Source organism: Ursus arctos, unplaced genomic scaffold (genome assembly GCF_023065955.2).
Source record: "Ursus arctos isolate Adak ecotype North America unplaced genomic scaffold, UrsArc2.0 scaffold_3, whole genome shotgun sequence".
Taxonomy (NCBI): Eukaryota; Metazoa; Chordata; class Mammalia; order Carnivora; family Ursidae; genus Ursus; species Ursus arctos.
The window spans coordinates 85,292,365-85,316,375 of NW_026622985.1; the positions used below are offsets into that span (position 1 = coordinate 85,292,365).

At 49.8% G+C, this 24,011-nt stretch overlaps 1 protein-coding gene across 1 annotated transcript in view; it reads right to left on the reverse strand.

The window, feature by feature from the left end:
• Nucleotides 1–24,011, reverse strand: part of SLC13A4 (solute carrier family 13 member 4) — a 42,198-nt gene that overhangs the window by 5,881 nt on the left and 12,306 nt on the right. Inside the window, exons 3-13 of the mRNA XM_026511590.4 lie at nt 17,290–17,426; nt 15,206–15,378; nt 14,723–14,777; nt 12,413–12,452; nt 11,330–11,407; nt 9,188–9,372; nt 5,706–5,825; nt 4,622–4,723; nt 3,137–3,238; nt 2,317–2,414; nt 1,980–2,104 (exon numbers count right to left, since the gene is read on the reverse strand). Coding sequence (XP_026367375.1) covers nt 1,980–2,104; nt 2,317–2,414; nt 3,137–3,238; nt 4,622–4,723; nt 5,706–5,825; nt 9,188–9,372; nt 11,330–11,407; nt 12,413–12,452; nt 14,723–14,777; nt 15,206–15,378; nt 17,290–17,426 — 1,215 coding nt within the window. The remainder of the gene's footprint in view (nt 1–1,979; nt 2,105–2,316; nt 2,415–3,136; nt 3,239–4,621; nt 4,724–5,705; nt 5,826–9,187; nt 9,373–11,329; nt 11,408–12,412; nt 12,453–14,722; nt 14,778–15,205; nt 15,379–17,289; nt 17,427–24,011) is intronic.

Sequence of the window (24,011 nt, forward strand, 5' to 3'; positions counted from 1 at the left end):
CCTCATGGCTGACATCAGGATCTACGATCCACCAGTGTTTTTTCACGACACAAGATTTGAAGGTATGGTGCCACTCTCGAACCTTTTCCATTAGCAAAATTTATATAGATCTACTTCAATAAATGAATATTATTACCCACTTGGAATAACTTCTTTGGTTGGAAGCTGTTCCTTTGCCAATGGTGGAGATTCCCTCCCTCCCTTAGAAAATAAAGGACACCGCTGAGTTTTTGTACTATAAACCCAGGTTGCCATATGCATTCTCCTGCCCTCCCTCCCTCCTCCTCTCTCTTCTATGGCTGATGTGCTCTGACTTTTCCTGAGCCGAAGGCATACGCCCAACTGACTGAGCCACCCAGGCATCTCCTGGGAGCGCTTTCTTTTCTCTTTTTGCTCCATGGCCTGTGAACTGCAAATCCAACATGTGGGGACTACAGCAATTTGTGGCTGGAACAGGGCTTTGAGGCCTACAGGAACTCTGTGATTGTTACCTCTTATAGCACATTACACCTTATCCACTGGACAAAGGGGAGGAAGAGCAGTTAGCTCAGTGGGAACAGTACTTCTTACAAAGAAATGGCATTCCACTGATCACATGATCCAGACTGTACTCAAAAGTAAAGTGAAAAAATTTAATAGCAATTTTTTCCAGAAGCTATTTTATACTGTAATTTGAAATAAATCGAGAAATTAGATTTCCAAGTTAGAAAAGCACAACAAAGGAAGTCTTACTTTTTTTTTTAACCTCGATACAAAAACATTTTACATTGGATTTTCCTCATGTCAAGACTGAATTATTTCAAACTCGGTAGGAATCACCTATATCATACTTGAATTATATTATTAAAATTAGTAGAGTCAATAGATTTTACAGAAATATCACCTATGCTATCTGTAATACATATAAAATTTTGGTTAAAAAAAATCGGGCTAAAACTAACAACTGACATTCAATTAAGAGGTATGATATTTTGAACTTGGAATTAGAAATAACAGCACATATACAGGATTGGCTGCAAGACGGGACATTTAATAGTGGCTAACAATTAAAAGAATGAGAGTTTCAGTTGGCTGCAATTTCAATATAAATGTTGACATGAGTGCCAATGAAGCCTTATAAAAGCTCCCATAAAAATACAGATTGGTGCTTGGATCAGAGGTGAGAGATGGGGCTTGGGTAATACGACTACTTTACTCTGCAGTAGACTGACCACCTCTGGACTACATTTGAATAAGTCCAAGGGCAAAGTGTAGTGAGTCCCGAGGAGAGAGACCAGCGTGGTAAGGAGTCACTGCTTCTTGAAGAATGGTTGAAGGATCTAGGGAGTTTTAGTTGAGGGGGAGGAAGATGATCTAAGGGGATCTAATAACTTTTTATGACTTTAATAATTATTACCTAGGATGGGGTTCCAGAGGACAGAGCCAGAGTCAACTGGAAGACATACAGAAGATCTGAGCTAAGAGTAAAGAGCAATTCTCTGTTCCCCGCTCAGGGAGTGCCCTGTCACTGGTGCTGTCCAAGCCCAGGGGTGTCTAAAGCCCAGATTTAGAACACATTCTCCAAAGGGGCTCAATATATGCGTATGGACTGACTGAGGCACAGTTTGCTCTGTGTAGATGTGGGGTGTGTCTGGACCCTTTAGAGACACATTTCTTACCACCACTGTCAAATGCCCAGAAGGAGATGGCTATAAAATCCAATAAATTTGTGCCTGTGGCTGTATGGGCCGGGCAGTGAGGTGGGAGTGCCCATGTGCTGTGACTCCCTGGCACAGCTGATCTGTAAGTCTGTTCTCAGCAGCACTAGCCTAGAAGCTCGGGGCAGGACGGGGTATCCACGCCTGGCTGTACTGGTCCGTGGGGTGAACGTTCACCTCTCCCTCAGCACCTTTGAATCTTCCCCCCAGCATCAAAATGATTCATTAGGTAAAGCTGCTTAAAAACTCTTTGGCCCAAGAAGAACAGGATTCAAGAGTTACCTTGCTGCCAGAAGCCAGGGCATAGCCTCCCCCCACCAGAATGACAATCTCCCAGGGCATGGTCTTCTGGAAGTCCTTCCATGTGATGATGGGCTCTGTCCCCAGCGAGGGCTCCTGGTTCTGCCCTGGATCACAGGTAGACAGAGGAAGAGCCAGATGAAACCTTAATGGGTGGGGGTTGTGGAGACAGGGGCCTAATGGGCGAACCGATGATTTGGAAGGCTGCTCTGCTCTCGTGGGGGGACTCAGAAGGCCTTGGGAAGGCTCTTCTGAAAATTCTGACTGGGGTATGATTGACCAGAGCCAGCCCTGACTTCTTCCCTTGAACTTCTCTCACCGTCACTCTTCTTCCCAAAGCAGGGCTTCTTTGCTGGGATCAGGAAGAGGAGGAAGCCGAGGAACACAGAGACCGTAGCATCGGTGCGGTAGCCCTTCCTAGCAAAGAGACAAGCAGGGCTGGAGGCGGAGGGTCAGCAGGGGGAGGGGACCATGATGTCTCGGGACAGTCTGTCTGAACACAGTGCCTCTTTTTAGGACCCAGTCTAGTGGGTGGTCAGCCTTCCTTCCTGCAGCTGCTGCCGTGCTGTCCAGCGGTGGATTGAGTAGGCGAGGGTTGAAGTCTGGAGGCTGGGTCTGGTGAGGGTAGGCATCTTAGTGTGGCAGGAGTTATTTCGATAAAGGAGACTCGAAAAGGATGAGTCTCTTTCCTGCAAAGGTCACACCTCCGTGTGTGTCTTTGCTCCTCTGAGAAGCTGAGCTGAGAGAGGTGTGGCCCCAGCCTTCAGGGGTCCTGCAGGGACGGCCCTGGGGCCTCTACCTGCCTCTGCCTGCCAAGGCCTCGGCCACCCCCTCAGGCTCTCACAGCTGGCATTTGATCTTTATGCCTCAGAGCCACCTGCGAGAAAACTGAGGTTCCAAGAGCTTAAGTAACAAGATCAAGGTCACATGGCTGGTCGGGGCAGCACCAGCTCCCAACCCCAGACTCAGATGCCACACACTGTCCATACCGGCTTCCCTAAGAAGGGGGCACTTTCAAGGGGACGGAGTGCTTCCTGGGCTCACGGCTGCCTCTACGAGTCGAGGAGGGACACTGGTGGGAACTGCCTGAAGGGTGTGTGTCAGGGGGTTATTAGTAAGGAGGAGACAGTACCACTTACTTTTCAAAGAAAGAATCCCATCCAGGAACAAAGCCAGGCTCCCGGGTGAACCACAGCACGGTCATCAGGATGAAGAAAAACCCAGTTACCATTTCAGGGTAGCTATAAAATACAACAGGAAAAGCTGCTCCAGGAACTGGGAGGTTTCTGTTTGCTTTTTCACTTCGCATGGGGTGCGCCTGTGTTCAGAGCCCCCATCCCGGGGACAAAACAGTGGCTGCCCCGCGGCTCTGAGCCGCTGAGCAGAAGTGGGAAGAGGGCTGAGAAGATGCCAGACAACGTGACGTCACCCGCATCTGCTAGAGAAGCCGAGGTGGGAAGGGTTGACGTGGAACAGCAGCCTACGTTTACGCAGTGCAGAGTAGGGCCTCCAGGGAGAATGCAGTGGAAAAGGCCCTCACACTCGGCTGGTGGGGGTAGGAGTGGCTACAACATTTTGGAGGGAATCTGATGACGTCAGGGGCCTCAGATTCGGTCCTTCCTTCCATGTAAGGAAATAACTAGAAATGCACAGTGATATGTTCTCTATTTAAAAACTAAACATTAAAAGTGGAAACAATCTACACTCCGTGATATTCCACGATGTCAAATACATTTTGGTATAACTGTAGGTTCGTATGAGATGCATCTAATAATCATGTTTGCGCTGCAGAGCTGATGGCCTGGGAATATAATGACAGTCTAATGCTAAGTGAAAAAAAGACAAGATATAAAACTATGTTCAGTTTGGACTGAATTTTAGCAAAAATACATATAATTTTGCAAGAAAAAAGCATGGAAGGAAGAGTACATTATGGTAACAGTTGTTAACAGTTAACACTGAATAAATAGAAGTCAATTTTAGTTTTTTTCTTTATATTCTCCTGTATTTTCTTAATGTTCTACAATGAATGGGTATTCCTTTTATAAATTAAAACATTTTAAAATACTGCTTATACCGGGATCCTTTTGCCCAAAGCTGTACCTGCCTATTGCCATAAAAGGAGAAAAATGGCACTAAATAGGCTGTGGGGTCACTGGGGAAAGCTGATAATGGCTGAGGGGGTGGTGATTCCTCCGGCCTTCTGTCTTCAAGTCTGTATTTGATGATGCCTGATGCCCCCCAGCTCCCCAGGAGTGGCCATGGGAGCGGCGGTGGCCCATTCAGAGCAGCAAGGGGTGCTGACTGTACGGGGAATTGGGCCTGTCCCAAGGGGGTGGCTGTGCTGTCTCACGCTTCTTTCCCTGGCCGCCCCAGCTGTGCCATCCACCCCCACACGGCGGCTATACCTTGGACTTGGAACATGGCAAAGGGGAAGGGCGGCCACCTGGAATCTGGACTAGCCGGACTTGGGCATTCAGAAGCATCTGTAAAGGCCTGGATTCGTAGTTGTGGAAAATTCCCCAGCTCAGGGGGCTGTGGGGAACAAGGCTGCTTGCGTGCTCACTTCACCTGCTATGCTTTCTATCTGGGGGAAGGAGAGAGGGTGAAGGGCTGAATTTTACCTAATGGCTCCCAGCTTTTCATATTCCTCTTGGATTCTCTTCTCTGACACCTCTTCCCTTTTGGTCTTCTTCTTCTTGCTCAGGGAGCAGGTCTCTCTAAAACTGAGAAGGAAGAAGGAGCAGAAGAATAAAGGAAACGTGCTTCTGAGGCCCAGGGAAGTCAAGGATTGAGCAAATGCTCAACTGTTGGCTTGCTGTGATCACTAGTCGCCTCTTCTCTCCAAGCCCAGCTCTCCTACGACTTTTATCTGCCAGGTTTCACAGCCTCCCCTCAGCCTCTCCCTGAGGCTTCCGGGTATGTCCATGTGGGTATACCTCTGGTGTATCGACATGAAGTATCATGTCTTACAGACTTGTGCGAGTGTGTTTATGTGGGGTAGTTTCTACATTCTGGAGGTACAGAAATATACAGCTATCACTGATTTGATAGTAGCTTCTGAGTTATTAAAAAAAAAAAAAAGCAACTCAGAGAACATTCCCTGAGCAATGGGAATCTTGGGTCCCATGGACCAATAGCAAAACATTATATATATCTTCCCTTTATGTGTTTGAGGCTGATCGAAATATGGTTATGAAGAAAGGCTTGCTAGGCAGATTAATATCAGAAATAATATTGCAAGAGGAATGTCTTACTTATGACTTGGAGAAGTACATGAATTGTTAGTTCCTGCAACTACTATGTATGAATTACTCGTGTCTATCAAATTAAGCCTAAGGAAACTTCTATTTGGAGTCACATTTCTTCAGAAGTTAGTTCAAATTATTCCGTATGCTTTGAGAGAAATGAAACTACAGTAACCACCCTCCCCTTCAGACTTTTTATAAATGCCGGTTCCTTTAACCAGTGAGTTGGAATTAAGAACATTCCATTGCAGAGCTCATAGTGAAGTGCCGCGTCCATGCGTGTTTAGAGTGGCTAGACCAGAGGATGCCTGACTCCCCGTCTTGTCCAGTGGCTTCTCCTCACGCATCCTCTGTGGTTACTCGGCAGCTCGGCCTTGGATGGCGCTCCCCGGGCCTCCCGCCATGACTTTGGATGGACAGGAGAGCCTCGCTACCTCGCCGGCGGGGCCCTGGGACTCACTTGCAGCCCAGGAACAGCCAGTGCATCCAGAACCAGCTGACCACCAGCATGAGGAGGGAGATGGGGAAGCTGAAGAGGAACCAGGTGCCGAAGTTGACCACCTCTGCAGCGGGGTACTGGCTGCGGGGGAAAGAACCAGGTCAGTGATGAGAAAAGGCTGGACTCCCACGTCGTTCCTGGGGGTGATAAGCTAAATGCTCCCTAAGAAGACAGACATCAGAGCTAATGGTAACGACGTGGTAGGTAACACATTATCTAGAACTCATGTATCTCCCAGCTGCAACTGTACAGGGCCCAGCCAAGCAGCATGAAGTGAGCTAGAAAGGGCACCTAAGCAACCAGACTTGATACCACTGAAGTATATACACTTTGCACTCAGGAGAAACACTCGGGAGCTGTTTTGCTCTTGATCTATGTAAAGAGTCAGAACTAAGTTTACTCATCTGGTTTTCAGGACAACGGAGAATGGAAAGGGCAGTCTGGTAAACTTGATTTATAAAGTCCTTGAAGGAATGTGAGTTTTGATGGGGGATACAAGGCACCAATTCTGGAGAAGTTTGGACTTTTGAGTGTCGTGAAGGTTCCAGGTATTAATAGTGCCCCTAGGAGAGCCATGACTTGGAATCTCCAAATCTTATATCAACAACCACTGCTGTCCTAGGGTCTCAGGAAGGTTACCCGGAGGACTCTTCATTCATCAGGAAGAGCTGTGGCCCCCAGCCCAGGTGTTGTTTCCTGAGGAGCCATGATGGGCCACATGTGAGTCATGACTTTAGCCTAGACAACACCTGTGTTCCTTTCCTCTTGGTTCTTCTCCCACCTCTAAGGTGGGAGGAGACTGCCCCTCTTTTCACACTAGGCACTGCATGGAAAAAGAGAAAGACAAAGAGCAGAATCCCCCCCAGAGAGAATGCAGTGGCAACACAGGTTGTAAGAGTGTTTCATCTTCTCTGTCATCACAGGGACGTCCACTTCTTTGCACTGTGGCCTGGTCAGGGACGTACCTTTACCATCCATGTGCTTCTTGGGAAATTGTGACAGCTTGTGCCTTCCCTAAGGGCCAGAGTGGGTCATTGATGGGGGGATGGGGTGGAAAGAAGGGCTTTTGGAACTAGAAGGCTACCAGGGGGTGTAAGTCTGGCCTGTAGTGGACTAACAGGAATGAAGTCTGTTGCGTCTTCTCTTCTCTGTACATAGAAATCTAGGCCCTGTTCCTGGACCCAGAAAGGGAATGGGTTTTTAGAATAGATTAAATAGACTTTTGTGGATACATGTGGGAGCCTATTCCCATCTATAGCACTTTATAAAGTGTAACAACTAATTTGTAGATTTTTGAAACACAGCCAGAATGAACTCATGGTGGTCTGTTCACCAATGCCAAGAAAAAGCATGGCAGCACTTTCAGACTAGGGGCAACCCAGGGAGTGCACCTTTCTTTCATAGGATCCCTGTTGTCCATGTATGCCACAGTGATGACTCAATGTACCAGGACACAACCCAGGAAGGAGACTAAGAGAATATGAATTAGCCCAACCACAAAGTGAATCAGAAATTAGAGAGCAGAAATTCAGAGTCTGGACAGAGTAATATGGTGTGAGGACTCTGTGACACTCAGATCCTGGGGACTTGGGTCTTAACCTTTCATTGGTCTGTCCTCCCCTCCCCTCCCCTCCCTCCCTCCCACCCTCCCTCCCTCCCTCCCTCCCTTCTCTTCTCCTTTCCTCCCTCCCCGCTTCTTCCTTCCCTTCCTTCCTTGCTTCCTTCCTTCCTTTTCCTCCTAAAATGAAAAGTGTGTTTCTTCTCTTGTCTGTGATCAGTTTCTCTGCTCTCTGCTCTAGAGCCCTTCTTGTGTTCTCAGGGACATCACTCTATCAATCATCCCCTCTCTCCCAAATCTTTAATTTTCCTTTCACCTGGAGGTCCCTATAGACATTTAAATGTCTTCCATCTTAAAAACCCCTCTTGACACCACTCGACTCTCCATTATCATCCCATACCTGTCCTTATCACGGACAACTCTCTGTCTACTCACCGCCAGCTTACTCCTCAACTCACTGCAATTTGGCTTCACTTTTCAATCACTTGACCAAATTGCTCTTGCCTAGGTCACCAGTAACCTCCATGTCACCAAATCAAATGGACACATTTTTGTCCTTCTTTTGCTTAGTCATTCAGCCACTTTAAACAGTATGGCCCACTCCTTCCTCCTTGAATACTTTCTTCCCTTGGATAGAAGGACACCAGATTTTCCTCTTCCCTGTGTGATACCTACTATTCTCTCATTTACAGCCTACTTTAAATATTTGAGCTTAATATGTATGGCCCCTGCTCTACTTACTCTATATATTCTCCCTGAGTGATTGATCTCCTTCACTCTCCTGGCTTCAGTTGCCGTGTGCGTCCCACCAGGACCCACTACCATCTAATTTGTGGGCCCCAGTACAAAATGCAAATGTGGGGTTGCTTGTTCAAAAATGATTAAGAATTTCCAGATGGTGAGAGCAGAGCATCAAGCGAAGTGTGGGGCCCTTCTGAGCACGGTGGTCAGTGCGATTGTTCAGGTTGTGTGCTCATGAAGTCAGTTCTGAAGGCCCCTGTCTCTAAATCTATGCCTTTAGCTTAAAAATTCCTCTTGAGATTCAGAGCTGTGTATCCGTCTGGCCATCTCAACCTCTATGTCAACATTTCCTTATTTTTCTGCTCATTTAGGGCAAGGGCAACTCTGTTCCCCCAGCTGCAGAGGCCATGAGTCTGACAATCAGACTTGGCCTTTCGCTCTCTCAGACTCTTTCTAATCCTGCCGAGGCTGGTCAAGTCTACCTCTGCCTCTCTCTCAAATCTGACCGTTTCTCCTCACCACTGCCTGGGTTAGCAGGCCACCGCCAGCCCTCTTCTGGGCATCTGCGGTGGTGTCCAAAGTTGTCTTCCTGCTGCCTCCTTTCTCTTTTCCATTTTTTTTCAGTTGGAATCAGCTTTCAAAACTATAAACCTGAGCATCTCACTCCCGCCTAAAATTCTTCAAAGGCTTCTCATGGCCTTTCGGATGAAGTCCAAGGTCCCTCACGGGCCTCAAGAAGCCCTTCATGATCTGCACGTCCACTTCCCTGGCCTCCCATTGCCCTCCACCATTCTCCTTTATGTGCTCTGCTCCCTCGCCTCGGAGTCCTCCCACTCGCTGTTGTCTTGGTCTGGAAAACCTCCCTTCATCCAGTGCAGGCCCCCCGTGCTTCCGGTGTGGCTTCCATAGCTCCGTCCTTGGGGACGTGTGTCCTCCCCGTGGACTGGGTGGCCCCCCGTGGGCTCTCCCAGCAGAACCCCGCCCTTCTCCAGCCACACTGAACTGTCGTGCTCCATCGTCTCTTTTCCCTCTTGGTACAGAAACTGTTCTAGTTCCCTTTTCTGCCCTGTCCTTAGCACCTCATTCTGCTCCTGACACGTAGTGGGTGGTGAGTAGATATCTGTCGGCCAGGTGAGTTACTTACTTGTTGAAGTGTTCCAAGAAAATCAGGCTGGTGGACGTGCCAATGATGGTGGTCAGGCCCCCAATGGTAGCGGCATAAGATATGCTCAGAGAGAGGCACTTGCAGACCATCTGGTCATGCTGGGACTTGTACTTTCTGTTGAGCTCCTGGTTCCTGGGGCCGGGGATCAGGACCAGCGGCTTTTCCTAGCAGAGAAAAACCAGTGAATCTTTCCATCCCAGCATGGGCTGTCCGGGCCACAAAGCATGAAGACGGGCACCATGGTGCCGTGGAAAGGTTTTATGCTTGAGTGTCAGAAAGACAAACCCCAATCCTGGTTCTACCGTTTACCAATGTGGGCAGCCCCTCTGAGCTGCGTGTTCTTCTGCAAAATGGAGAAAATCCTATTTTCTCCACCCAATTGTTGTGAAGAGTCATTGAAGTAATGTATGTAAAGCACTTAGAGCACTTCCTGGCGTTTGACAAATGGTAAGCTAGTATTACTTTTGTTGTTAGTCACAGCACGTTCTGTTTTCACTTGAACTCCAGCAAAACTGGCTGCTCTCCGCCTTGCGCCTTGCGTGTGAATGACACATGGAAGATGGCGGTTCTCTCTGGAGTTGGAGTGAGGGTCCTGACTGGAAGGTGTCTGAGAAAGAAGCCTGGGGTTGCCGAGGGAGTCTAGTGTGTGATTCTCTCCTCACTCTTGTCTGCTTCTTGCCTCTTGGTTTTGCCTCCCCACTTTCCCCCTCCCCTTGCATATAAGGCTAGCCTTCGGTGCTCCTCTCACACCCTCCTTGGCCCACATGGTGGCCTTTCAAGGTCAGAGGTTGCTGACCTCTGGCCTCCAGTGTAGATAAAGCAGCAAGTGGGGCACCTGGGTGGCTCAGTCAGTTAAGCTTCCGACTCTTGTTTCGATCAGGTTGTGACCTCAGGGTCGTGGGATCGAGCCCTGTGTCAGGCTCCCAGCTCAGCACGGAGCCTGATTAAGACTCTCTCTCCCTCTTCCTTTGCCCCTTCCCACTGCACACACTCTCTTTCTCTCTCAAATAAATAAATAAGTCCTTTAAAAAAAGAATAATAATAAGAAGAAACAAGTACCCTCTGCCCCTATAGGCCTGGTCTCCCCTCACTGAGTCTTCATGAGACCAGGAGCCACCTGGTGCAAACGTCAGCAGGCCAGACCCTGGGAAAACCACGGGGAAGAGGCCACCTTGCCTCCTTTCTCAAATCCCTTAACAAGTGCCCCACCTCATAGGAGGGCCCAAGTCAGTCTGGACCCTTGCAAGCCTTCCTGAGAAATTCATTATCAGAGCTGTAAGAGGCCTCATAGATTCTCTGGTCCAGTGGTTTCCCATGATCCTTTCTTCTCGTGAAAATTTTCATGGACCTCCAATATGTAAAACATAACGTAGCATTTAATCAGCATATGTCTGTTTTATAACTGAAAGTAGACACGTGTGGTCAGGGAGACTTGGATTTGAATCGAGATGCTCCTCTCACTACTGGCTCTGAGGCCGTGGGCACGTGATGTTGTCTCTTTGCCTCATCTGCAGAAATGGGGTTCTGCTACCTCCCTGAGCCAAGATTAGGGAGAAAGTGCTCAGCACACTGTGCTTGGTACCTACTGAGGGTTTCAGAAATGGTGGCAGTTATTTATGCTGATGATGGATGTTAAATATTCGAGATTATTTGGATGGACACAAAAATTTGAAATCAAGGGTTACAAGTGATAGCTGCGATTTTAGGCCAGCTTCAAGATCTATCTTGTTTCCACATTTCGTCCCAGTGGAATAGCAAGTAGCCGGAAAATACTCATTCGCACAAAAAGAGCAGTTTTCGTACAATCTCCGAATACTCAAATACAATATTTGCATTGTCCCCAAAGCACCTTTGAGAAAAAAATCTGAACACCTCTGATCTAGTCCAACCCTTTTATAGTTGAAGATAAAACCAGGGGCTCCGATGGTAGAATGACTTGCAAAATCAAGAGTGAGTTAGACGTTTGACCTCCATGGCACACGCAGGCCAGGCATGTTTGTGGACTGAGTGCCTGGTGACAGCACACTGGCCTGATGCCCTCATAACTTCAAGACCAGTGCCCCTTGGGAAGCTCAAGGCCTTTTATGTAGGAAACAGGGTCAAGGGGGTGAGTTCCATTACCTGGGACCGGTGTTGCTTCTTGCCCTGGGGATTTGCTGTTTTGACCGGGCTGGTGACCGTGGGCACACCATTCACGTTCTGTGGGGACAAAGACCATCCCACTGTCAGGAAGAGGAGGTGGGGGGCCTCGAGGGGTGCTGCGTAATTGCCCCATGGTGACTCACGCCTCAGCAGTGTGGCCATCGGGGACCAGAAGCCACGGAGAGCATGCAGTGGGGAGACACCCCACCGTGCCTCCAAGACACAGAGTCCCATCCAGCGGGTGCCAAGCAGTCCATTTGCAGAGACTTCTGAAACTTGGCAGAACATGGCTCTGTCCTTGTAGGACAGCTTTCTGCAACTTCATTAGCTAATGAAGAATCCTTCATTTTTCTTTAACACAAAGAAAATGAAAAAAAAAAAAATCTCACCACAGCAAAGTCCACAGTTTGGTGATCACAATTTGGGCTGATATAAGAAGATGTGAAACCAGTTCTGGGGGAAGAGGTGAGGCCATAAACTCTGCTTTCCTCTACAAATGTGACCCTTTGGGGGCTCCTGGGTGGCGCAGTCGGTTAAATGTCTGACCCTTGGTTTCAGCTCAGGTCATGATCTCATGGATTGTGGGATCAATCCCTGCCTCAGGTTCCTCGCTCAGCAGGGAGTCTGCTTGAAGATTCGCTCCCTCTGCTCCTCCCCCGAGTCACACACGTGTGTGCTTTGTTTCTCTAAAGTAAATAAACGAATCTCTAAATGTGACCCTTTTTATAGTACAGTTTTTGTATGTAATCCCCACTGCAAGGAATCCTCCTGAGGATGAATGTGTCTCTTGGAAATCTGGATGGCTGAGTATTGGGTTTCCAGGGAAATGCGAAGGGGCACTTTATGAGGCTAAGCCCTCTCAGGGCTGGGGTTGAGGTATGCAGGCCCTCGCCCGGAGCCCGTCTAGCCCTTCTCACATCCGGGCTCGTGTGAGCACCTGTATGTTCTCACACCAGTGGCTGCGCCTGGGCTCTAGGACAAGCTGCCCGGCGTCTCTGTCCCTGAGTTGTCATGAAGGACAGCCAAGTGATCTTAAAGCACAGAAAAAAATCAAGGCCTTACCTTGTTCTGCATCAGAGAGGTGAAGTCTGCAGTCGATGTGCTGGAAGAAAGCAAAGGAGATGGGAAAACAACAGTGGACCAGACTCCATGAGATGGGAATGCCCCCCGCTCCCATTGGCGTTTGTGTAAGTGACCTCTCTAGAGTCCGGTTTCCTAGGCTACAAAGAAGACTGATCTCACCCGAGGCTTCCTGGCCTTCCAGGGATGCTGTCGGGGTTTGTGGGGACATAGCATTTCCTCAGAAGCAGTGCTGACGCTCCCAGTAACCAGCACGGAGTGCTTCTCAGGGGCCAAGCACTTCACTACGAAATGCAGTCCTCACGACATCGTTCCCCTCATGACGGGTGCATGGCGCAGGTGTTACTACCTGCATGTGCGGAGTAGACAGTGCGCCCAGAGACGAGCCCCGGAGCCCCTGACCACATTCTCACCGGCTGACTCGGGGAAGGTCACTGTCTAGGAGGAGAGACTTGTGAAATGCTCATCTGAGGTTGCAGGAGCAGGGAGGGCCTGGGCTGCACATGGAGAAAGGCAGATAAGAGCCAGAGGAAAGTGGAAACTGAACTATGGCGTTACTGGCTACGCTCAGCGCTAGCTGCATGCTTCGGTGTGTCTTAGTTCCGAGGACAGTGGGTGCCATGAGCTCACTGTGAAGACATGTTGGACACGTGTGCAGGACTGGAGTCCCGCGGCCGACAGCCATGTCCAGGCTACCCCAGGGGAGGGTAAGGGGCTGATGGGGGTTCAGAGGGAAGCATTCTTTGGAGAGGGTCGTTAGCCTGGAAAGAGTAGAGTGGTATTCCCAAATCGGGTGAGGGGGCAGAGCCCCTCAGAGAGCATGGGAAGTGCTGGCCACCCCAGAAGACGGCCATTCTCACCTGGCAAATGGCCCGGCTCCCACCAGCACTCTGCTGAGGGAGTTCTAGGGACAACTTGAACTTTTGCTTCGGAGCCTGGGGACATATATTTAGGTCTGGAGAAGAACAAAGGCAGGGGAGGCGGCGCACACGGAAGGTGGCCGGGCTAGAGCCGTCTTGCAGAGGCCCTACGCAAGAGGCCGAGACAACCCCAGGACGAAGAGGCTCTGGGGGAGTGAGGCAGCAGAGTGCAGAACCTAGGGGTGGGGAGAGTGGTCATCCAGGAGTGCCTCACCACCGCCATCAGGCCTGGCACCCCGCAGAGGGCACCTCAAGGGGCTGCTCCAGGGACGCTCGATGTGGGCACTTGGCAAGTGAGAAAGCCAGGGAGTGTCAGGGGAGGACGCCTGGAGACGTCAGGAGCAACAGAGGGAGGGGCAGGGGCCCTGAGAGGCTGGGAGGAGGTAGGGTGAAAGAGGATTCTGTCCCCGTACTCTGACCTCTGACCCTGTAGGCCTGGGGGACAGGAGGCAGGAGGCGCTGTGAGAGACTGAAGTTTTGGAGTCCGGACCAGACTGTTGACTATCTGCAAAGGAGCTCGTTCTGTTCTAACACGTTAAAGAACCAGAGAGCAGTGAAGTTTGCCTGAGCTCTCGTCCAGGACCGTGGAGGGGAATCGGGGAGCGGTGATTGAAGGCAGCAGTGTGGGGGAGAGCAGAACTCGTCCCCACCCTTCTGCCTTCTCCCCTCACACATGCTGGTTGGGCAGCTCTCGTTGCCCAAGAAGACACCAAACTGCAAAACTCAGCTCTGCTGCACACCCAGCTTTTAAAGGCAATATTCCCAGTATCCTGTGAAGACCACATTTTGATACAGAATTTCTGGAAGAAATGAGCTGTTAATGAATCTGCCTCACATGCGTGGTTGGGGGTGTATTTCTCCCATTTTAGATTCTCTCCACCCTCACACGGCTCTCTCATCAACTGTCCTCGAATCCACTACCCGTCACCTCATCTTCCCTTGTCACATCTGACAAGGCCAAACCTCGTAAGACCGTAGCTGGTATCCAGAAGATACTTTGTGATTCTCTGAGAATCTCCAGTGACATTTATTATGCGAATGGTTTTCCATTAATTAAATGTACTATTTTCCTAAGGACACCAATTCCGATGAAATTCTACTTGGTAGATGTGTGGATAATCAGATTCAGTCAGTCTTTCTGTCTCTTCCTTTGTGGCTGCAACTCCCTGTGGTCGAGGGAGTTGCCCTCAGGCCCTTGGCAGGTGGTTCCCAGGTATGGAGAGGGAATCAGGGCAGAGGGAAGTGGCGGTGTGGCAAGACGTGAGCCTGGCCCATTCACCTAAAAGAGCTGTTCAGGAGCTCATGCCAGCTTCTCTGACCTCTGGAATAGAGCTGGCAAGGCTCTGTCTGGGAGGAGGGCAGTCATACTCACTCTTCATTGACAAAGATGAGCTCCAGAGAGGGCTGGCTGTTGTTTACCTCCAGACCTACGGTAGCAAAGGAAAGAAGACGTGAGATGTGGAGGCTGGAGCCAAGCATGCAGGGCAGGGGCTCAGGGCTGGGGCTGCCAGGGGAAATCCGGGCATATCCTGCTGGCGGCAGGCATGACCGCTGCCCTTCTCTCCGCTCTGCAAGCGTGGGGGGGGCTTACGGACAGGGGCAGGTCCAGGGTGTTGTCAGAACCCTTGAGTGTTTGGGGGACAGGAGCAGTGGTGGCTGCTGTGAGCAGGGGAGGAAGGAAGAGCCAGGAACGCGGGGTCACCAGGGGGCTTCGGGTTCCAAGGGCTGGTGTGGGATCGAGGGGTGGGGCGGGGCCCAGGGGTGGGGTGTGGGGGCAGCCCTGAGGGGGGGGCGGGGCGGTGTCCCAAGAGGAGGGGCCCGGGGCAAAGGGGAGGTGAACTCCAGCAAACTGTACTGATGGGCTCGGCCTCTTCGGCGCTGGAGTTGCCAGCCACGAGCTGCTCGTCCTCGGCACTGACCAGCTCCTGCAGCACGGCCTCCACGATGGGCATCACCATGGCAGTGGTGGATGTGTTGGAGAGCCACATGGAGAGCAGCGTGGTGCAGCACATGAAACAAAGCAGCAGCCTGCAAGGCAGGGCGGGCGCGGCGTCCACGGCACGGCCACCAACCAGGCGTGGCCCCCGCTCCCCTCGCAGGGCTCCCTTGGGACCCCTACAAACCCGATGGAGCCGGCCTAGAGAAGGGGCCGGGGAGGGCGTGTATCCAGAAGGTCAGGGTTGTATGGCACGCATTCGGCTTTGTACCCCCCGGGCTTGGCACAGAGTAAACGTGAAATTCGTATTTGTGGAATGAATAAACCACACTTCCTGGGCTAATGGCCTCGGCTCATAAAAAGCCCTTCATCCAGCAAAGGCTAGCTTTGGTCGTAGGGTCACCGGGCCTGGACTTGCTCATTGTTCGGCTCTGCAGACATTCGCTTGGTAATGAGGTGCACTTTTGGTGCCTACAGGAATTCTTTTTTTGCCCTGCAAACAGCTATTCTTCGGGGACCATTACAGTCCTTCCTCTGCAGCCATGTCACTAGTAATTACTAGTGACCAAGCAGAGTTCACAGTTCCCACCCACTTGCCCCTCTGCCGACCCGCTGAAAGGATAGCGCGCCCCCACCCCCAGGCCACACAAGTGTCCCATGTCACTGCGTGCAGTTCTTCAGCTAGGATCTTGAAGAGTCAACCCTTGGAGGAGAACGCTAACAAAAGTAACTCTCAAGTTATTTCACTTTGACTTTGGAAACATACAATGTGTGTTGGGACAGTCGTGTTCTCGCTTCCGTAAGACAAGCCAACATAAAGACCACCCATGCTTCGGTGGGATCCCTGCCGTCTCGCAATGTGCGGACACCTATCGTGTGGATTATGTCAGGCAGGCCAAAGTCCTAGTGATGTTTCTGTTTAGGCTGACAGCAACGTGAGTTTGCCTGCGCGGGACCCCCACCAGCAGGCAGAGAGCACCGCAGGGACTGGAAACATGCTCAGGGGAGGGAGAACGAAGAAGAGTGGACATGCAATGGGGTCAGCATTCCTGAGTTTGAGTTGAGTACACAGAGGTTTTGAAGAGCTGCGGAGTTCCAAGGTAATGTGTAGATGTCATTGTGTGCCTAGGAGGCTGAGTGTGCGGTACAAGGCTATTACTGAGTGAGGGGGCAAATGACACCAAATAAGCTGTAGTTAGGTGGGAGACAGGAACCTCCTTTGAGGCCTAGCCTGCATTCATCTAAATGACTAATGTTGAAAACCGAAACCATATTATTTATTTATACTCCACTGGACTCCCAAAGGAGTCAGGGCAGCTTACAGAAAAGGTTGCAAGAAAGCTCTTAGTAGAAGGTGAGACCCACATTCCAAAGGGAAGAGAAAGGTGGGGTTAACACAAAACTGTCAATCCCGACTTTCCCGCACATTCCCCAAGGTTGGCAGTGTCTCCCCTGGCATTCCTGACGGCAGACAGAGAAGAGGCTGAGGCTGAGGGCCTGGGGGGCATCGCAGATGCCAGGTCAGAGGCTACGAGTCTGAGCTGCGGTGTGAACCAGTGACAACAAAAACTCAGAGTGGATGGGAGGAAACCTCCATGTCTCCTTGAATAACAAAGGAGAAGACACTCATTTCCCTGTCCAGCCTGTTCCCTGTTCAGCCAGAAAAAAGGCTGAGAAACAACTGACGCTGGTCCATCTCCTTTTACCCAGTGGGCCCCTTGTATTTTGTAACCTGCTGCCCGTGAAGTCTACGTGGCTCCGAGAAATTATTGAGACTGCGATAATAGATGACACCAAAGTCACACACTGACATCTCCCTTCCATGATCAAGGGCCCTCTCACCAGAGGGAGCAGTGCGAGCCCAGCAGCCCTGATGTCATTCCGTCCCCATTAGTAGAAAAACACCCTCATCTGGAGTCACCAGGGAACCCAGGACCCCTGTCCAGGTGGCCCCCTGGGAGCTGGGGGCAGCGTGGTGGCCGGGCACCCCAAGGGCTACTTACATGCCCGGCTTGGCTCCGGCCATCATGACCATGCGCAGAGCAATGCGTTTATGCAGGTTCCACTTCTCCACGGCAGCCGCCACGCAGATGACGCCCACCAGCAGCAGCGTGGTGTTCTTGAAGTACTCGGCGGCCACCTGCGGGAAGGCGGCGCGGTCAGCCCCTCCCCGGCCAGGGCCCCGCGCATGCGCCGCACGCAATTCATGCTCAACTGGGGGCTGGCAGTGGGAAGCCGGGAGATGAGGGTTGTTGACATAGCCGACTGCTTGAGATTGTGTGTGTGTGTGTATTATGTATGTGTGTATATACACACACACACAATTATATGTGTTATATGTATATAATATGTATATAACATATATATGTATGTAATATATATAATACGCACACGTATATATTATATATACCCACATACATATATATCTACAAACGTACATACTACCTTAGGCACTGTTCTAAGCTCTTTTCAGAGATTATTTCATTTAATCTGGCCAGTAACCCAATAGGGTAGATATTCTTCTCCATGCTTAAAAAAACATTAGAGCACTCTATTTAATTACGATATCATTTCAAAGAATAAACATATAATTTTATCCTAATCCTTAAAATTATTAAAATAACTCTGGGCGGGGGACGCCTGGGTGGCTCAGTTGTTTAAGCCTCTGCCTTCTGCTCAGGTCATGGATCTCAGGATCCTGGAATGGAGCCCCCTGTCGGGCTCCCTGCTCAGTGCAGGGTCTGCTTCTCCCTCTGCCTCTGCCTCTCCCCTGGCTTGTGCTCTCTTCTCTCTCCTCTTTCTCTCTCTCTCTCTCTCTCGCTCATTCTCTCTCTCAAATAAATAAAATTTTTTAAAAAAGCATAAAGTAACTCTGGGCTTATCCCCAAATATCATTTTTTCCTTAGCTTTTTAGAAAATTACATTCATTTTTTTTTAATTAGAAAATTAATGCGTGCTCATTATGGAGAACTTCAAGATAAAGAAAAATTTAAAGGTGAAATTATCTTTAATATTACTACTGTTATTACTTTGGCATATTTCCAATTTATGTCTATATAGATACATAATTGGATTTACACAGTATGTAGTTTTTTGTTTTTTAGTATATAGTTTTATATTCTGCTCCCCCCATTTACATCATACCCTGATCATTTCTTATTTGACTTAAATTTGTTGTAAAAATTCATGTTAATGAAGCATAACGTGCCACAGAATTTGGCCATTTTCCTTTTATTGAATACTTAGGTTAATTCCTTTTTTTAAAAAACTACAAATGGAACAAAGACTCTGCTTAAATCATTAACCTTATATAAATGATTATTTCCTTAGGTTAGAGTTCTCAAGGGTATCTTTATAGCTTGTCTTAAATCTTCAAAAACTTTAAAAAATTTAAATAACTCCAAATAATTCCAAAGTTGCAAAGAGTTCCAAAGTGATAATATAAGGAACGCCCATACACTGTCTACATTTTTTCCCCCTGAACCATCTGAAGGTAAGTTACATAGTGTTAGCCTTTTCCCCTAAATACTTCAGTGTCCATTTCCTAAGAAGAGGGGTTTTCTCTTCCACAACCAAGCACCAGCAATTAACTTCTTCCTACCACTTAAGGATGAGGAAATTAAGACCGGGGCCTGTGAAGATACTTCATGTGTTTAAGGTCCACAGATCAACCCTTCACTGATTTCCTCACTTGGAACAGTCACTTCTCTGTGTTACAATCAGATTTCAAAGCCCAGTTCAGGACTTCCTTGTGAAAGAAGAAAACTTTCCTTGTGACCCTGGCCTCTGACTCCAGAACATTCCCTGTGGGCACCATTAATTCCACCCTTCACAGAGCAGGCAGAGCAAAGCTTGACTTGTTGCTTCATGCTCTCACTGTTTGTCTTTTTCTGTGTACCTCTCTTCTCTCTCGACTAAATCTCAGTCTGCAAAAAGGCCATGGATTATCTTGGTATCTTGATATCTCTTAACCCCGAGCACCGAGACGCAAAAGTAGATGCTCAGTCACGTACAGAATTGTTCCCAAGAAGGGAACCGTGACAGAAACTGAGAGAGAGATACAGAGAAGTTTAACTTCTAATTTAGAAACCCTCTTTAAAGTGGAAAAACAAGACTATTTCTCATTGCAGAAAAAAATGAAAACTGCAGGAAATGTAAATATAGTAAAATACGTGGTGTTGAAAATAAACAAAATTTGCATCATACTGTTAAACTTTGATTATCGAATTAACCAAAACCATGGTGTACCTATACTGGGAGGACTGGAGGCAGGAGAAGGGGGGCAGTGTAAGAAGACAAAATCCTCATCTGCTGTCCGTTGGAAGTCAACTGATAATGTCTACAAGTGATAACTCAAGAATTAATATAAGAATATCAAATCAGAGAGGCGCCGGGCTGGCTCAGTAGGTAGAGCGTGAGACTCTTGATCTAGGGGTTGTGAGTTCTGGCCCCAGCATTGGGTATAAAGATAAAAAAATAAAATCTTTAAAAAAAAAGAAGTAATATCAAATAAGAATACCATACGGTGCGGTGCTTAATTGCAGAAGAATCGGTTAACAAAGACGAAAGTTATTGACCCTGGATGGGGGTGGGGCGGAAGTGGGACTTGGTGGGGGCACAGAGGGGGAGGGGTGCGGAAGGCTGCTGCTGGTTTTGCATTACGAGGTTTTCAGTATTATTTGATTTTTAAACACTGCTAACACCCTGACAACGTAAAAGCCAAAATAAAGCAGCGTGCTCCGTTTCTCCCTTCTCTCTTTTGTCCCAGGGAGAGGTCCTTGTGTTTCCTTCATGAGGTTGGTGTACGAAGAGAACGGTCACCTGCCTTCTCTGTGACCAATTCCTGGAAGAGCCCCCTGCTTCTGCTTAATCTAGTTCTTGTCCCCAAACCCAGTCGTCAGTTGGCACTGTCACTAATGCTTCCCGAGGGTAGAGAAGGCTCCCCGCTCTGCTGGGCTGGTGACTCTCGAGCGAGTCCCCTCGGGGAGGGGCGGGTAGGCCTCTGAGCTGCGCGGGCACGGGTGAAGATGCTGCCCCCTAGTGGGAGGTGGAGGCACCACGGGGCTCCCTGAGGGCTACGGCTGAGGGGGGAGGGGCGCGGGGGTGGTACCTAGGACCTTTCTCACTGCGCCCTAACTTTCCCAGAAGTCTAGACGACAGCTCTGTGGCGGAATCGGCGTTTTCTTTTCCTCCGTCTATTGAGGCGGGAAACCCACAGAAGACCTGAGACTCTGTACCGGTCCCTCCACTGGCGCCATGACTCGAGGCCCCGCAAAGCCTTCACAAAGGTCAGTGCTGTCGTGGTCACTTTCCTAGGGGACTGGCTGGCAACATTTTCATTTTCTGCCTCTTTGGCACATATCATAATAGGATACCAGTTTGTGATGGCCTTTTAGGAGCCCGGAGCCAAAGGACAGGTGGCGCTACTTTCTCCGGATTCCCTTCAAAGGGAAGGAGAGAGGAACCCACCTCGCCAGGCCAGGAGTTTGGCGTTTCGCATTCACGTTCTCAACAGTCTAGGAGGCAGGGACTGTGGGTACCTCACTTTGCAGGTGAGGAAACGGGCTCAGAGGGGGTAAGGTTAAGGAAGTCTTCAAGGTCACCGCGCGAGGGGCGGGGCGGGATAGCAATCCAGGTGCATTTAATCCAAAGCTACCACACAACGTTAACGCTCAGGACGGGCCAACCGGAAACCATGCGTCGAACGCAACTCTAGGGGACTCTTCTTGGTCTCGTGCCGGCATGCGTAGGCACACATTTCTGGCTTCATTCATAATCACAGTCCTGACACTGGCCAATGCAAGCCCCAGTCCCGGCTTTAGCGGGACCCTGGCTCTGGGCTGTTCTCAGACTTGGTGTTCCATAGGCTTAGGTCCCTTCACGTGCCCTCCCCGCCCCTTGTAAGCGGGGTCATGCGCCTGGGCCATGCAGCCTGGCTGTAGTTTGTGATGAAGAGGAAGCACAGCCAAGTGGGGAAGAGTGAGGGCTCCAGAGTCAGCCAGGACTCTGCTGTGTGACCCCAGGCAAGTTACTCAACCTCTCTCGGCTTCATTTGGGCATCTAAAATTTAAAGAAAAAAGTATGTGAGTCCCTACCTTTTGTAAAGCTGTTGTGAGGTGGACAACCAGGATTTTTGGCAGCTCTTCCTGTCACTCAGTGGTCCACACAAAGGCTGACCCGCTCTGAGGCCATTAGTACACAGAGAGCGCCCAGGCACAAAGCTGCCTTTCCACTTTTATAAATTAAAATTCTATCCGATGGCAGTGTTGCTAGCTGTCCAGCCCACTGGGTGTTTGTTTGTTTGTTTTATAATAAAACCTTGGTCATTGAGAACCCCTCAGGGAACACCAGGCTTCCAGGATTCTTGAGGGCTATTTTCACTGTTTTCTGACATGCGTTGCTTACTCCTGCTTGCTGTGGGCATTCCTTTCCCCACTACCTAATTTCTGAGCTCATAGTCTGAGTTGGGAAACTGGATAACAAAGCTGGTTAGAATTATTTGCTGAGAGAACTAGGATCCCCAAACGAGCGCTCCTCCCATGAGTAGAGTCCGCAGTGTCTGTGATGTTTGCAGTTTTATTCTTGCCTTTTCTGCTCTGCGGTTTTTCTCTGTTTGCCGGAGCCCTGAGCTGGGAGGGCAGAGGTGGTCCTGGACAGTGTTTTAGAAGAGATGTGCTCAAGGAGGCCACTTGGAAAGGCGGGGCAGAGAAGACCAACAGCATGGGCTCTGAGTACAGACAAGCTGGGTTTGAAGGGTTGCTCCCCCCCAGATGAGCTGCAGGCTCTTGGGCAGGCCACGAAACCCCCATGGCCCCATCATTCCTGTGTTTCTAGTGGCGAGAATCATGCCACACAGCTCATTTAATCCATCATGGCATGGCCTTGAGTAAGATAAGGCAGGCAGGGTCTTAGAACAGTGCCTGGCATGCAGGAAGTACTCAATAAATGTCCATATTATTAAAGAAGTAAAAAAAAAAAAAAGGATAAAAACCTTCCAGATGAGATTGAGGGTGATGCCGGGGAGGTCAGCATGACCGAAGGAGGGAAGAAGAGAAAGAAATGAAATAAGAAGGAGTAAGGTGGGCCTAAAAACCAAAGATTCCTCCAAGTTTTCTTAGTGAAGTGGGAGCGCATTGCAAGAGCTTTCTGAGCCAGGCTCATGGAGAGGCCCAAGGACAGAAGGGCTGGCAGATGTGGTCCTTCACTAACTAGCTGATTGTTGGTGAATTGCAGGCAACATCCATTAGTGATGAGCTTTTAAAACCTTCCTTTCTTTGAAGGCGGAATTATTGATTGATCTCTGCATAGGTTAGGTTTTAAATGTTTAAAACAATTTTTATAAAGGTTGTGGCTCTATTCCTAGACGTTGGGGAAGGAACTCTGGACAGCAGGCTCAGCTCAGTGCTCTTCTCCGGAGGAATGCAAATGGGCCTCCCTGGGGCTCTCCCGGTAGAGGCAGCCCACAGGCCAGTCCTGCCCCCTGCCGCTGGCGCCGGCGCTGTGGAAGGCGCTTGCACACTCACCATAGTGGACAATCCTCACAGCTCCCCCCGAGGCCCTTGTTTTGAGATCCTCCTTTTTCAGACGAGTAAAGGGCAGTTCAGAGAGATTATACAACTTGCTCAAGACTGGTTAGTGCCAAAACTGGATTCAAACTCAGTTCTACCCTACTCCCAGCTTGGATCCTGACTCTTTCCAGCTGCCATTCTACTTGCTCAGGGTGGCAGCAGCCAGAGACGGCTGGAGGTGTGGTGGACCTGACGGTGTCCTGATACGGACATCTGGCGGCTCTGAGTGGGGTTGGCCTCAGAATTGCAGACAGTCAGCGCTTTGCAGGTCAACTGTGGGCAACTCTAGAAATGGTGGGAACGTGGCAAGCCCTCAGGAGACCAGTCGTGGCCTCTGGCAACGCACTTAGTTTGAGGCTCTTCTGGACATTGGAACAACTTCGCAGGGACATCCTCTAGACCCCTGGAGGGGACGCCTGGGTTGGCTTGCCCTCAGCACGGAGCTCAGCCCCCAGCCAGAGCCGGAGCCCAGGCCACTGCATTCTAGCCAGGGCCCCAGCAAGGCAGCCAAATCCGGTGCGCCTGACTCGAGGCCTTTCCTTGGGGAAAGGAATGCTGTTCCTGTGGGAGAAGTCTCTGAGGGCTCCAGCACCCTCCTAATCACCTAATTGCACTCCCCAAGGCCAGAGCTTTGCAAATCACACTCACTGCCTCAATTTCAGGAGGCCTGCGGGAAGGGCCCAAACAGCCGGGGTCCTGGGCCTCCATGCCCCATTTGAGTAGGCCTTCCTCTTCCATCTGTTTTATGTATTGAGTCTCCCAAGATGTGGTTTACAGAAAAGGTTTTGTTGCTAAAAAAATACCCTTTGCAAACCCTACCGTAGAAAAGTCTAAAGTGGAGAGACTCAGAGGAGCGCTGACCTGGTCCGGATGTCGGCTTAGCTCCTGGAGATGCTGAGTCATACAGCACCCCCAGTTTCTTATCTGGGATCTTAGGAACTGCCCCCAGTGGAGGAAACAAAGGCAGGGGGCTGGGCTCTGAGTCCAGAGGCAAAGGGGCTGGCTCATATGTAGGGAGCAGCTCTTATGCCAGAACCCTTAACTCGGCCTCAAGAGGCTGCAATATCTGTAAGTTCTTGGTCCCAGGCCCCACTCATGGCCTGGGTGTGGAGCTCAGCTCTGGGCCGCATCTGGATGGCTGTGGGTGATGAGTGGCT